This window comes from Lonchura striata, chromosome 29, assembly GCF_050655825.1.
Source record: "Lonchura striata isolate lonStrDom1 chromosome 29, ASM5065582v1, whole genome shotgun sequence".
NCBI classification, from domain to species: domain Eukaryota; kingdom Metazoa; phylum Chordata; class Aves; order Passeriformes; family Estrildidae; genus Lonchura; species Lonchura striata.
Genome location: NC_140731.1, coordinates 1,813,915 through 1,828,200, shown reverse-complemented (window position 1 = coordinate 1,828,200; position 14,286 = coordinate 1,813,915). Strand labels below are relative to the sequence as shown.

At 64.9% G+C, this 14,286-nt stretch overlaps 1 protein-coding gene across 19 annotated transcripts; it reads left to right on the top strand.

Moving 5' to 3' along the window:
• The first annotated feature begins 418 nt into the window (after nucleotides 1-418).
• Nucleotides 419-13,936, top strand: PCBP2 (poly(rC) binding protein 2). Of its 19 annotated transcripts, none has more exons than XM_077788675.2 (16): nucleotides 419-590; nucleotides 2,335-2,452; nucleotides 2,781-2,804; nucleotides 2,917-2,949; nucleotides 3,176-3,292; nucleotides 4,475-4,606; nucleotides 5,148-5,276; nucleotides 5,663-5,737; nucleotides 7,060-7,146; nucleotides 7,321-7,386; nucleotides 8,233-8,274; nucleotides 9,201-9,273; nucleotides 9,707-9,745; nucleotides 10,601-10,653; nucleotides 11,174-11,343; nucleotides 13,383-13,936. In XM_077788675.2, the coding sequence occupies exons 2-16, from the start codon at nucleotides 2,384-2,386 to the stop codon at nucleotides 13,417-13,419; spliced, it is 1,146 nt and encodes a 381-aa protein (XP_077644801.1). In that variant the 5' UTR covers nucleotides 419-590; nucleotides 2,335-2,383; the 3' UTR covers nucleotides 13,420-13,936. The 19 variants fall into 19 exon arrangements, with proteins under 19 accessions (XP_077644801.1, XP_077644793.2, XP_077644802.1 ...); XM_077788667.2 differs by lacking the exon at nucleotides 13,383-13,936 and adding an exon at nucleotides 12,084-12,873; XM_077788676.2 differs by lacking the exon at nucleotides 7,321-7,386.
• The last annotated feature ends 350 nt before the right edge of the window (nucleotides 13,937-14,286 follow it).

The window sequence follows — 14,286 nt, the reverse complement described above, 5'->3', positions numbered from 1 at the left end:
GCCCCCATTGCCCCCATTATTCCCCAGTGCCCCCAGTGCCCCCAGTGCCCCCATTGCCCCCATTATTCCCCATTTCCCCCATTGCCCCCATTATTCCCCATTGCCCCCATTATTCCTCAGTGCCCCCATTACTCCCAGTGCCCCCATTGCCCCCATTATTCCCCATTGCCCCCATTATTCCCCAGTGCCCCCATTACCCCCATTATTCCCCAGTGCCCCCATTATTCCCCAGTGCCCCCATTATTCCCCATTGCCCCCCATCCCCTCCCCATCGCCCCGTGCCCGCCGGTGCGGCGCGGACCTCCCGGCCGCCGGGGGGCGCTGCGCGGGGCGGCGGCCGCTCCGTCCCGCCCCGCGCGCGCGGTGCGTTTCCGGGTCGGGGCGGGTGTAAATCGGGCCGCGCCCGCCGCCCCCTCCCAGACCCGCGGCCGCCGCAGCCGGAGCAGCCGCGCCCGCGCCGCCGCCGCCGCCATCCCGCGCGCCCGCCCGCCGCGCTCCCTCCCCGCCTCCCCCCCCCTCCCTCCCGCCCTCCCTCCTCCCGCTCCGCCCGGAGCGCCCCTCGCCCAACGCCGTTACCGGCGCCGACACAGGTAGGCCCGACCACCCGCCCCCCCCACCCCCCATCGCCCCCCCCCGCCCCCCCCCCCGCCGCCCCCCGGTTCTCCCCGCGGGCCCCCCGCGCCCCCCCCGGCCGCCATCCGGGTCCGATCCCCCCCCCGGGCCGGGCCCCCCCCGCCGGCCGCGCCCTCACGGCGCCCGCGGCCTGCGCGGCCCGCGCGGCCTGTGCGGCCCGTGCCGCCGGCCGGGCCCGCAACGGCCCCGGGGCCCGCGCGCCGCCGCCCCGGCCCCCCCGCCGGCCCCGGGCCGGGGGGGCCCGGCCGGGCCCCGCCTGCGTCACCCGGCGCCGCCGCCCCCCGCCCGGCCCGGCCCGGCGGCGGGGGGGCCCGAGGGGCGGGGGGACTTTTTTTTTTTTTTCTTTCTTTCCGCTCCGTCTTTTTGGAGTTGGATTTTTTGATTTTTTTTCCTTCCCTTTCAGTTTTTTTGGCTGTATTTTGGGAGTTTTTCGCGCCCGGGCCCGGTCTTTCCGCCATCCCGCGCTGTTGTTTTCCCCCGCCGGAGCGGGAAGGCGGCGCTCGGCCGGGCCCGCGCGGTGCGCCGCCGCCCCGCCGGCCCCGGGATCGGGATCGGCCCCGGGATCGGGATCGGCCCCGCGGGGCTGCCCGCGGCGGGGCGGCGATCCCCGCTCCCGAGTGCGCTCCGAGCCGCCGGCCGGAGCCCGGGCCCGGGATCCCCTCACCCGCTCCCGGCCCGGGACCCCGGCCCGGGACCCCGGCCCGGTTCTGCCCCGCGCAGGGCCGGGCTGGCTCCGGGGCCGCGTCCCCGGTTCGGGCCGGAGCTCCGGGCGCGGCGCCATCGGGGAAGTTTCCCTGCGGAAAGGCCTCGCCGGGAGCCCGGCCCGGGCCCCTTTTGTCCCCGGCCGGGCCCGGGCCGCCCTCGCCCCGCTGCCGGGGCCGGATCCCGGGCCGGGCTCACGGAGCCGCGGCCAAACCCTCCGGTGCCAGCGAGGCAGCGCGGCCCCGGGCCGGGCTGGGCCGCGGGTAAACTTTGATGGGGCAGAAGCGGAGGCCGAAATGGGAGATTATTTACCGGATTGCCGTGAAACGCTCGGCTGGGGCCGGCCGGGCTGTTTTGCAAGCGCTGCCGACTCAGGTGGTTTGAAACCTGATCGTGCGCTCATGTGCCCTTATCTGGGTCCGAGGGAATCGCCTCGGAACCTGCTCCGAGGGGCCCCGCGCGGGCTCGGGGGCAGCCGGTGGACTTTCTTTTCTCCGTAATCCCGGCTGCCCAGCGGGCCAAACCCCCGGGACCGGGGTGCCCGCTCCCATCGGGCAGCTGCGGGAAGGCATGGGCTGGGAAAAGCGTGGGGCTCGGAGGGAGCGGCAGCTTCCCCGGACCCGGAGGGACCACGATTAGCCCTCAGTGCCCCCTCGGCGTCCCTGGTCGTGTCCAGGAACCGTTTGAGTCCCCAGTGCTGCCGGGGGTCACCCTCAAGTATTCAGGTGTCCCTCAGAGAAGCCCCTGCACAGAACAGGGCTGGCAGGAGGCAGGGGCTGAGCAGGACCCTCATGACCCCAAGAGTTGCTGGGTCCAGTTGGGATCGGGCCAGTTCAGCTCTGGAAATTCGTAGGAGGAGGAGCTAAAGCACCACGGACCGTCCCAGCACTTGAGGGGGCGATTTGAGGGGAGAAGCAGCCCAGGGAGGCTGGAATCCTGCCTGGACAGGCTTGGGGGGATTGGCAGAGCCCCTCTCTCATCCAGCCCCTCTCCCCCCAGCCGAGGCCCGAGCATTGCCACAGCCTGAGCCGACCCCGCGCTGCCCACCATGGACACCGGAGTCATCGAAGGGGGTCTCAATGTCACACTCACCATCCGGCTACTCATGCACGGAAAGGTTCGTGTCCCCTCTGCGGGGAGCCCGGGCCTGGCACGGGTGGGCTGGGTGCGTCCGTGGGATCTCCTGGAGCTGCTGCGGGGCCAGGAATGTGCTGTGGGCGCCCGGGCAGATCCCGGGGTGCAGCCAGCGAAGGAAATAACTATTGGGGTTGACAGATCGACCGGGTGGGAGCGAGATCAACACAACTGGGATAAACCCCAGTCATCTGAGGGGCAGATCTCAAGTGCTCAGGAGCTTGTTTTGACTGTGAAAAGAGCCGAGTTTAGGCTTGGGGCTCCAGGAGTTTTTAAAACGCTGACTAATGGTGCTTTTGTTTCCATCCCAGGAGGTGGGAAGCATCATTGGGAAGGTAAGTGAGGAACAAACTCTCCCAGCCCTCCCTTTCCCCTTCTCCCCGTCCCCCTCCCTCCGTGGCTCCCCGGCGCCGCGCTGACGCTGTCTCCCTTCTCTGTCCCTCACAGAAAGGCGAGTCGGTGAAGAAGATGCGAGAGGAGGTGAGTGGCGGGCTGCGGGCGCGATGGCGGCCCGGCCGCGCTCCGCAGGCAGCGCGGCGGCGCGCGGAATGCCGGGAGGTGTGGGCAGGCGCGGCAGGAAGCCGAGGAGGAGAAGATGGCTGCCCGAGCCGAGGGAGGGGAGGAGGAGGAGGAGGAGGGAGGGCTCTGCCCAGCGGGCGATCCGGAGCAATCCCGGAGCACTGAGGTGGCGTTTGCCTCCCCGCAGAGCGGAGCTCGCATCAACATCTCGGAAGGGAACTGCCCCGAGCGGATCATCACCCTCGCGGGACCCACCAACGCCATCTTCAAAGCTTTTGCGATGATCATTGACAAACTGGAAGAGGTGTGTCCTGCAGTCACCGCCCCGTTCTGCCCCGCTCTCCGGAAGGGCTGACCCCAGCCGAGCCCCCGGGGGCCCGGCGCCGCTGTTCCGCACGGGCAGCTTCCCTGCCTGGCCCCGATCTTTGTCCGGCGCTGCGCTGGGGCAAGGTCCAGGCAGTGCTGCAGCCAGAGCCCCGCAGGGACTTCTGCCCACAGCTTTGGAATCCCCCTGGCTCTGCTCGTGCTAGTGCCACTTCTTCCCCCAGCCCACCCCAGGGCTCAGTTCTGTCCCCAGCCCTGCCAAGGAGGAGCTGGGGCTGCAGCTCTGTGGGGCTGAAGGAGCTGCATCGTGTCCCTGGTCCTGTCAAATCAGTGACTTCCAGGGGGGATTTTGCTGCTAGATAACATGAGCCTTGCAGGTGTTAGAGCCTGCTCAGGGCTGCGATGTCGAGATTTCCACATTGGAGGGATCAGGAGTTGGGAGTGCTCCTCACTTGGTGTGGGGCAGAGCTCTGTGGCCCTCGCCTTGCCTGTGGGGGTACAAATTCCATTGCCCTTTAGATTTGGGACGCTACCCAGGGAGAAACAAGCCTGAGCTGGCAGCCCTGTCCCCAAACCCCCCTGCTCTCACTGCAGCGTTAAAGGCTGCAGGGTTTGGAGCTGTTTGTGCTGAATGCGGGGAGCCAGAGTCCTCCACGGGCTGCACGGCTCTGCAGCGCTCTGGGCACCGGCCTTGGAGCTGAAGCTTTGCTTTTAGTAGGTCAGTTGAGCCCTGGCCTTGTGCCTCCCCTCCCCCTGCCAGCACATGACCGCTGTAATCGGCGCCGGGATTGTTTTTCCCGGAGCCGCTGCCTTGATCCCTGGTGCGGCGGGAGGCTGCGTGCTGACCCTGGAGCCGCGGAGTCCCCGAGCCCCCCCGGTCCCTTGTCCCCCTCCAGCACCGGTTCCTGCTTGGCTGAGGTGGGACCCAGCCTGGGCCAGTGCCTAAACCCATTTCCACTGAGGCAGCAGAGTTTGGCTGCTGCTTCCCCAAAATACATCCGTGTTTTTTTCTGGGCTGCGGAGGAAGTCCTGGGAAAGCCCCGAGGTCACCTTGGCCTCGGCCACTGGTGCCAGCGTCACCTCCCTGTCCCTGTGCCGGGCACGTCCCCAGCGCGTGCCGTTCCAGCCGGGCTGAGCCCTCAACACCTCCTCTTCCTCGCAGGACATCAGCAGCTCCATGACCAACAGCACAGCTGCCAGCCGGCCCCCGGTCACCCTCCGGCTTGTGGTCCCCGCCAGCCAGTGCGGGTCCCTGATTGGCAAAGGAGGCTGCAAGATCAAGGAGATCCGAGAGGTGCGTGTGGCCAGCCCGGGGAGGGCCCAGGTGCCCCCAAGGGTGAATCCCTGCGCTGTCCCTGCCCAAGGGATGTGGCATCACGGGGGTTTTTGGTGCTCCCTGTATTTTAGTGCTTGGCAAACTCAGAGAGACTTCTCTGCCTGGTACTGTTCTCACAGCCTGGCTTCCTGCTGCCCCCTTCCCATGGCTCCTGACTGCCCTCTCCCCAGGCTTTTCCCAGATTTTGGAGAGGGAGCTGGGCTCCAGGCCAGCGCTGCCCTTGGCCGTGCCATTTAGCACTGGGTGCTGCTGGGTTAACTCTGCTGCCGTGGAGACTGGCTTGGCTTGGGTTACAGGGACAGGCTGGGGCCAGGTCCCCTCTGCTGCCTCAGGCTCCTGGTGACCGAATTGTATCCAGCTGGGATTAAAGGACTTTATTTTGGGGGAAAGGAGGAGCTGGGGGGCAGTTTTGGCTATGTATAACCATGCACGGGGTTGGCCGCTGAGGTCTCAGCCCTGCCCGGGGTCTGACAGGCTATTTTTACCCCTGACTTGGCAGAGCACGGGGGCACAGGTCCAGGTGGCAGGAGACATGCTGCCCAACTCGACTGAGCGAGCCATCACCATCGCTGGGATCCCACAGTCCATCATCGAGTGCGTCAAACAGATCTGCGTCGTCATGCTTGAGGTAGGGCCCCTCCTCGGGCCTGCCCAGGGGGGCTGGTGCTGCGGGCACCCCGCTGCCCTCGGAGGGGTGGAGGTGCTGAGGGGGAGAAGAAAACAGCTGCTGGGGGATAAAGGGATAGCTGGGGATTACAGCCTCATCCAGGTGAGGCTCGGAGCTGCTTAAAACGGGGTCGAGCAGGGCCTCGAGGAGCTCGTGGCATCACCCACGGCCCTGCTGTGCTCCTGGCTGTCCTCCGTCGGCCCCGAGCCCAGGGTGGGAAGGAGTCACGGTGCCCTGGGTGGCCGGAGGGCCAGCTGGCAGTGCAGGGCAGAGCCCTGGGGCGCGGGGAGCGGGCTGTCGGTGCCGGGCGCTCGGTGCCTGACCTGTCCTCTCTGCCTGTCGCGCAGTCTCCCCCGAAGGGTGTCACCATCCCGTACCGGCCCAAGCCATCCAGCTCTCCCGTCATCTTTGCAGGCGGCCAGGTAAGGCCTCTCCTCTGCTCCTGGGGTGCGGGGTGGGGCGGGGGGGTCGGTCCGAGCAGCCAGCGCGCCCCGCGCGCCCGTCACCCACACCGTGCCCTCGGCCCCAGGCGGCTGGGCTGGGCCTCGGCCCCCTGCCCTGCTGAGGGAGGGCAGCAGGGAAAAGGGCCGGTTTGGGAGGAGAGGGTGCTGGAAAACGCTCCTGGAATTACCCGGCCAAAAAAAAAAAAAACCTTTTGCCTGCCAGTGTGGTGGTGGCAGTGGGGGTTTGAGTGGGGCCGAGCTGCCTAAGCCAGGCTCTGCCCCTCTGCCTCGGGCTGGCTCCAAGGACTCGCTGTGACCTCCTGTGGGTGGCTGGCCCGGAGGCTGGGGGTTCTCTGCTCTCTGCCACTGGTTTTCGGGGTACAACGGCTCAGCCTGTGCCGTGGGTAGGGTTGGGGTGCGCAAAGGCTTCGTCTCTCAGGAGGGCAGGGTGTCAGATAGGAGTAGTGTCAGGTGGCTGGGCTTTAGTCCCTCCTGCGCTGAGCTGGGGGGTGCCCGAGCCCTGCGCCCCTTACAGGGGACAGGAGTCCCTTGGGTCCTGTCCGCTGTAACACCCCGGGCTGGCGGGGCCCAGGTGCGCTCAGCTGCTCCCACCCCGCGCCCCGGGGCTGCCCCAGCGCTCGGAGAAACCACGGCGACAGCCGCTGCCTTCCTGCTGCCAGGGACCCCTCGGGTGGGCAGGGCCTGGCTCTCTCAGTGCCACCTCCGTAGGCAGGGAAGGGCTCAGGGAAGGGCTGTAGCTGCCGCCGGCCTCCCCGAGAGCCGGGCCTGACTCTGCTCTCCTCCCTCCCAGCCCCGCCACGCTTGTTCTGGGCACGGACCTGCCGCCGTCCCCTTCCTCCCCGCCCCTGCCCCTCTCCTTGCCTCTTCCTCCCCACCTGAACCCGGTCAGCCCTCCCGCCTCCCCGACAGCTTCTCCCGCCGCTCTGCACGCCGGGGCCAGCGGCGGGGCCGCGGCGAGCGGACCCCCGGGGCGGGAGCCGGCCGCCTTCCCCGTTAGAGCAGTGAGGAGCAGGCTTCCCACAGCCACGCATCTCTTCCCTCCCCTTGCCCCTCTTCTCCCCCTTCCTTCTTTCCGCCCCCGTCCCCGGCCCAGGCCCGCAGCAGCCCCCGGGCCCCGCTCCCGGTGGGCCTTGCGCTCTCTGTCTTCGCAGCTCAGAGTCGTGCGTAGAGCAGGGCGAGCCCTCGATCAGCACTGAGCTAATGTGGATGTTGAGTTTGGTGTTAGCGAAAGGTTTCGGATTGACAGCCCTGGAGACTGAAGTCCTCTAATTTATCCACAGGACAGGTACAGCAGCGGCAGTGCGAGCTACCCCCACACCGCCCCATCCATGTGCCTCAACTCTGACTTGGAGGGACCACCTCAGGAGGTGAGAGGGGAGTTCAGTCTCCACGGCCCGTTCAATCCTTGGCCTCTCTGAGACTGCCAACAAGGGTGGCATCCCTGTCCCCGTCCCCCAAAACCGACAACGGTGGCTTTTTGTGCTGTGGACTCCTGTCCACTGGGAACTGGACTCTGAGCCCACCAACCTCTCCTCACGCAGGCCACCCGGCAGCCACTGCATGGCAACGAACTTGGGCCAATTCCAGCCTGGGCTGCAGTTCTTCCGGTGACCTGGAAGTGAGGCTGTGTACCCCCCTCTCCCCCTCCTCTCCCACCCGCCCCCACCTGCCCGGCCCCCCCAGACCTCCCCAAACCTTAGCCAGCCAGGCCCCAGCCAGTGCCTCGCCCTTTCTGGGTAGCTTCAGGAGGAATCTGAAGTCTGTGGCTGTCCCCTGTAACCGGGGGGACACGGAGTTGTGGCAGGTCAGGCCCTCGCCTCGTTCCCCTCCGAGCACTGGGCCGTGTGAGCAGTGGTAGCCAGCGCCAGCACTGACCTCTAGCTTGCCCGGCGACGTTGTCCTAGGCGTGTGGAGTGACGAGAGGACTCGGAACGGGGCAAACCTTTTTTTTGGGGTGGGAGGGGAGGCGGGAGAGCTGCCGGGCCGGGGCAGAGAGGGGCCAGGAGCAGCAGCAGGGCCGGCGGGGGCGTTGGATCCTCCCTGCCTGCGCGGGGGCGCAGGGATAGCAGCATTGTCGGACTCACCACACCATAACATCTTCATCAAGATCCCAGCCGTTCTCTTGTTGGTTTTGGTTTTTTTTTTCTTTTTTTCCTTTTTTCTTTTTTTTTTTTTTCTCCTTATTTTTTTGTCTGCCACCTTTTTTTTGGGGGGGGACGGCACCGATTCTGCCCACCCCCTCCCGGTACCCGCCACGTCAGGCCAATTCGAGTAACCGCCAGCCTAGAAACTGCTTGTGACAGCATTTATCCGTCCCCGCCTCTCCTGCCCCACTTCCCTCGCCCCGGAGAACTCTCCACCTTGGCTCTCTGACTTCCTGGCTAGTTGAAATCTGTCTGTCCCTGGGTGGCTGTCCGATGGTTGTTAATAGGACTGTTTTCCTCCTTTTGTAGGCCTATACCATTCAAGGACAGTATGCCATTCCACAGCCAGATGTAAGTTTTTATTTACAACTTCTTGTCTTGAAAATCCACCCTTTTCCTCCCCCACCTTCCAAAAATTTTCTCCGTGCTTTCTCCACTCGAGCTGGCTCAGCTTGGGGGCTGAATGCTCGATCTGATCTGAGCTCCCCAGATCCTCCCCCCCAAAAAACACCCCCCCCCACCCCCCAGCTGGCCCTGCTGCAGCCAGCTTCAGCTGGCCTCAGATCTCTCCTTGGATCCTCCCCCACCTCCTCTCTGACACTTCCCTCCTCCTTATTATATTTTTTTTCCAAACCCACCTCTCCCTGGCTTGGCATTTCACACCAGCTCTGGCTTTTCCTTTGCCCCCCGCCCCCCCCTCAATTTGGCACGAGAACGGCCCCCCCAGCCGGCACTCGGTGGCTCTCCCGGGGCAGGGGACAGCTGGCCCGGCGATGGGCGCAGGTGGCAGGCGGGGAGGGGGGCTGGACCCGGCCCAGCCCGGCCGGGAGCGGAGGGCCCATCCCGGCGGCGGCCGGACACCTCCATCCTCTGGCACCCATCCTCATCCCGTAGGGGCTGCTCTCTGCTCCTGGCACCTGTAGGGCAGCGAGGGGGGTCTGGTGGGCCGGGGGCTCCCCCGAGGGAGCCGGGCCGGCGCGGCAGAGCCGAGCGGCTCCGTGCCCGCTCCCCGCCGCGCCGCGGGCACCTGCTCCCTCCTCCCGCCCCTCTCTGCTTCTGTTGCTGCGCTCCTCCAGCCCTTGCTGCACCGAGGGGGGGTGGGCACGGCCCCCAGCCCGCCCGGCGGGGCCGGGGCAGCGCGGAGGGGCCGGGGCGGGCGGCGGGGCCGCGTCCGTGCGGGTGCGCGCGGCGAGTGCTGGCCCCCGGCCTCGGGAAATGGCTAACGCCAGCCTCTCTCTCTCTCTCTCTCTCCCTCTCTTCCCTTCTCCCTCCTCTAGCTGACCAAGCTGCACCAGTTGGCAATGCAACAGTCACACTTTCCAATGTCTCATGGCAACACTGGATTCAGTGGTACGGAAACTCCTTCTCTCCGTGTGCGTTCGTGCCCGGCCGGTGGCTCCCGCGTGGGGGCCGTGCTCGCCCACGCCCGGCCCCGCGCACCCAGCCAGGGGCTGCTGCTCGTGTGGCGTGCCTGGGGCCGCAGGGACAGGGCCTGCACCCACCCACCCACCCACCCACCCACGCTGCTCCCCCCTCGTGCCCGCCGTCCTCGCAGCTCTGCCAGCGCTCTGGGAGGCCCCGGCCCGCAGCACCCGCTCTCTGCCCTCCGGCTGCTCCAGGCCTAAAGCAGGCGACTGCTGACTTGTACCAAATTCGCTGTAGATTTGCTAAGATGGCTGAGATAAAACCAAGCCATCTAAAAAAGAAAAAAAAAAATCAAAATTACCCGTTTGGGGCTCTAAACTTGAGACAGCCAAACTCATTGTGACTTGTATCTTAACAGGCGTTGACTCCAGCTCTCCCGAGGTGAAAGGCTATTGGGGTAATGATCCAAACACACGATCTGTAGTTGCTCTCTTGTGTATTGATGCTGCCGGGGTCTCATTCTGCCTGATAGATGCTGCCTGGATGGGGGGAACGGGGGTTGAGGGGAGCCCAGAGGGGCTGGAGGTGCAGCCTGGCTCGGCTGCCTGGGCCCTGGAGCACAGCTGGATAGTGGAGAGCAGCAGGGCTGGGTGGAGGCTCGGCTGTGCCAGCGAGCTGTGGGCCCCGAGCTTTAACCCCTCACCCCAAAAAACACACGGAGGGGAGCAGCCCCCGGCCGAGGAGGGGCTGGAGCTGCCCCGGGAGTCGGGGACAGCACCGAGTGTCACCTGTGTCACCTGCTGTGTCCCCCTGCCACAGCCCCGCTGCGAGGGCTGGAGGCCACCGCTGCTCCCTCTCGCAGGGAGCGAGCAGGGGAAGGGGAGAAAAGTGGAGAAGTGTTCAAAACGCCCCAGGCACACGAGCTCAGCCCCGTGTGGGGTGTGAGCAGCCTCCCAGCACCTGCCTAGCACGCAGGGATGGCAGGGAGGAGGGGAAGGCTGGCCTTTGAAAGCGAGATTGGAGCCGAGTGCCCGGCTGGAGCCCCTCAGTGCCAGCCCCTGCTCCGGGATTGTCCCGCCTTGATGGAGAATCCCCACGGGGAGGGGACGCAGAGGGGAGAGCCCCGGGGCTGAGAGGGGGAGCAGGGAGGCAGGGCTGGGGAGCAGCGGGCTCTGGCGTAACCTCCCCGCCTGCTGTGCCCTCCCCTGTGCTCGGAGCCCTCGCAGGCAGCCTGAGCCTGGCAGCACTTGGGCTGCTGCACCCCCCGGCTGCCCCCGCCCTCACCTGGGCCCCTCTCTCTGTCTCCGAGCAGGTTTGGATGCTTCTGCCCAAACCACCTCCCATGAACTCACCATTCCAAACGATGTGAGTATCCCGGGGGTCTGGGGCTGGGGGGTGGCTGCCCCTCTCACGGGGGCTGGGGGTGCCTGGCCTTGCCTTTGAGGCTGTGCTGGGCTCGTGGCTGCATCCCAAACGGCCTCTTCAGGCCACTCTGGCTGCCAGCACGTCCCTTGTCCCCATTCCAGTGATCTTCAAGGCAGAAAAGCCCTTTTTCAATCCCTGAACCCCCCCTTTCCAACGAAAACCCCACTCCCAGGAATCCCATGGTTTTGTGGAACTGTGGAGGCTGGAGGAGGCCTTCAAGGCCACCAAGTGCAGCTGTCCCCAGCCCTGAGCTGTGTCCCCAAGGGCCTCATCCTCCCCATTTATTTCAGACACCTCCAAGGCCGGTGGGCAGCCTGTGGGGCTGGGCCAGCCCTCTCCCTGCAGGAATTCCCCGTGTCCCCAAGGAGGTGGCAGGGCGGGCTGAGGCCGAGTTAACCCCGAGTTAACCCCGAGTTAACCCCGAGTTAACCCCGAGTTAACCCCTTCTCTCCCTTCCCAGCTGATTGGCTGCATCATCGGGCGTCAGGGCGCCAAGATCAACGAGATCCGCCAGATGTCCGGGGCTCAGATCAAGATTGCCAACCCCGTGGAAGGCTCTACTGACAGGCAGGTGACCATAACTGGATCTGCAGCGAGCATCAGCCTGGCCCAGTATCTAATCAATGTCAGGTGAGTGCCCTGGCCTGGCGTGCCCTCCCTCCCGCGCCCCGCATGAGGGAAGGGCTGTCCCCTGTCCCCTGTCCCGTCCCCTCCCGTGCCTGCTGTCCCTGTCCCCGCTGCCACCCCTGCAGGGCGAGGCTGGGGCTGGGGGGAGCTGCCCCTCGGCTGTGCCGCCCTGAGGGGTGGCAGGAGGGGCTGCCCAGCCCCGTCCTGGTGGGACCCCGTCCCGGCGAGCTGCCGGTGCTGCCACAGCACCTGGCTGTGCTCGGGGGCCGTGGGGAGCCTGGCACGGCCAGGGCTGCCCCGTCGGTGTCCCCGTCGGTGTCCCCTGATCCCTGCCTGGAGCTGGCAGTCCCCTCTCCTGGCTGAGAGGGGCTGGGGGGTCCCCGGGCTGTCCCTGCTGCCGCGGAGCAGCGGCTGCTGCTGGTTCTCTCTGGATTTTGGCTCCTTCCCGGCGCACGGGGAACCCTTGGGGCCAGGCCGGGCTCCTCTGGGGGGTGTGGGGGTCCCGTGTGCAGCTGGGCCAGGCCTGGCAGCACCATCCCTTCCCTCCCTCAGTCCCTCCCTCCTTCCCTCCCTCCTTCCCTCCCCCAGCTCGGCTCCTGCGCCGTTTTCGCTGTTTGTCCTGTGCTTTTTTTTCGCATTTTGTGCTGTTCCTTCCCTCCCACCCACACCCGTGTATTTTTTTTTCTTTTTTTTTTCTTTTTTTTTTTTTTTTGTTGTTGTTTTCCTTTTCTCCTCTGTTACAGTTTAGAAAGCGCTAAACCCTCCTCCCAGGCAACCTCCGTCACGATCCCTGACCACCTCAGCATCAACCTCTCTCAACCCTCCACCCCTTCTTCTTCTTCCTCCTCCACCACCACCCCCTCGCTCGCCACCGCGGGGGCCTCCGACGCACCCTCCAGCCTCCCCAACCCTCTTCCGACCGCCCCTTGTGTCTCCAGTCTGCTTGGCATGAAACCTGTCCCTCTCCTGGCGCTAAATGTCGTGTCTGCGGCCAAAGGCGCCGCGGCGCCCGCCGTGCCCTGTGTCACTAACAAACTCAAAGCGGAGAAGCAAAGGTTTTCCCCGTACTGAGGCTGCTCCAGGGGTGGCAGCACCAGGACCCCGGAGAGGAGACTTGGAACAGCAGATTTTTTGGGTTTTTTTTTTCCTCTTTTTTTATCATTTTTGGTAACTTTTCCTCCGTACCGCGCTCGCGCTGCCGCTGCAGCAGCAGAGCTTTTCTTGCCGGCCGAGAGACTGTGTCCCTTTGTCCTGTGAGCGGTCACAACTCCCTCTCTGCCTGCCTGTAGTTGTTGCTCGTTAGGTTTTTGGTTTTTTTAATTTTTATTTTTCCATTTCTCCTCCTTTTCCCATTTTTTTTGAGTAGTTTGGGTGCAGCTGTGGGGTTTGGGGTGGGATTAGGGGGGTGGAGGGAGGGAGGGGACTCTGTGATTTTTTTCTGGGGGAGGGGGAACTGCATCCCCGGTGCCCTGGGGGGCCTCACCTGTCCTCTCTTAACTGTCTGTACCTGTAATAAAGTTGCCACGGTGAGAATCTGCTCTGGTAGATCTGTGCCGCAGCGGGGCCCGGCCCGGGGGTCCCCTCTGCCTGGGGGGGTCTCCTCACCCCCAAACCGCAGCGTGGCCGGGGGGTGGGCTGCCCCGGGGGTCCCTGCTGGCCCAGGGCCCCTGTGCAGTGTCTGTGTGTCCCCGGGGGTCCCTGCTGGAGGTGCCCCCCTCCCCTGCGCTCCCTCCTCCGCTGCCTCCTCCCCCCCGCCTGGGGGTCCCGTGGATCTCCCCCTCCCCAAACCCTCGGAGCAGAGCCCGCCACGCTCAGCCCAGACCCCCGGGACCCCCCCAGGACCCCCCCAGGACCCTCCCAGCGCTGTTCCAGGTGGGGAAGGGCACCTCCCTTCCCTGGCTGCTTGTGCAAACCCCCCACGCCCTGCTGAGGGGGGGTCCCCGTCCTGCCCGCCCCGAGGGGCTCCCCTGCCCCCGCCCAGGGCGTCCCTCCCGCCCCTCTCGGTGCTGGGGGGTCTCTCTGACGCCCTTTTCTCGTTGCAGGCTCTCCTCGGAGACCGGGGGCATGGGCAGCAGTTAGGGGGGCCCCGGACCCCCCCGCCTCGCCATCCATCTGCGGCCCCTTAGCACCGACCCAGGTTTTAAACTAGTTTGTACATTTTCGGTTCCTCCAGCCTCGCGCCACTCACCAGGTTGTTTTGATTTTTTTTTTTTTTTTTGTTTTTCGTTTTTGTTCTGTTTTTCGGGGTTATATTTTTTTTTTCTCCTCTCAAATTAAAAGCATTTTAATTCCTCTGTTCAGCTCTTAAAATTGCTGAACCCCAAATCTTAGTTTTATAAAGCTTCTCTCTCTCCTCTCCCCACCCCCCAGCACCTTCTCCCCTCCTCTCCCAGTTTTTTCGGCTCATGAAGTTCTGTTTTTGTCATGAAATGTAAGAGTGGAAGAAAAACGAAAAAAAGCAAAAAAAAAACTAAAAAAAAACCATTTCAGTTTAGTTCTGTAACGTCAGGAAATTTTTCAAAAAAAAAACTGAATAAAAAGATGGACTGGAGCTTTTCCTTGTGAATAGAACCTGCAGGATATTTTGGTTAATGGATCTGCCTGTCTCAGTCTTTATTTGAAACCCCCCTGGCTCTTCCCAGTGCTCCCAGTATGGTCCAGTTTGGTTCTGGAGAGGAACAAACCACCGCAGCTGGTGTTTGGTATCCTGCCAGAGGGTGGAGGACCAACCCAGTGCTCCCAGTATGGCCCAGTTGGGTCTTGGAGTCCCACTGGAATGGGATGAACCAGTCCTGGGCAGGGAACTTTGCCCCTCCAGGTGAATTTTTGGGGGATCTTTCCCCTTTCCCTCCAAACTGGTCTGAAATGGGAACCGGCTGTTGGTTCTGTTCCCCCTCTGCCCTCCCCCTACCTCCCCCTGGCACCTACAGGAGTGACAAAATCCCC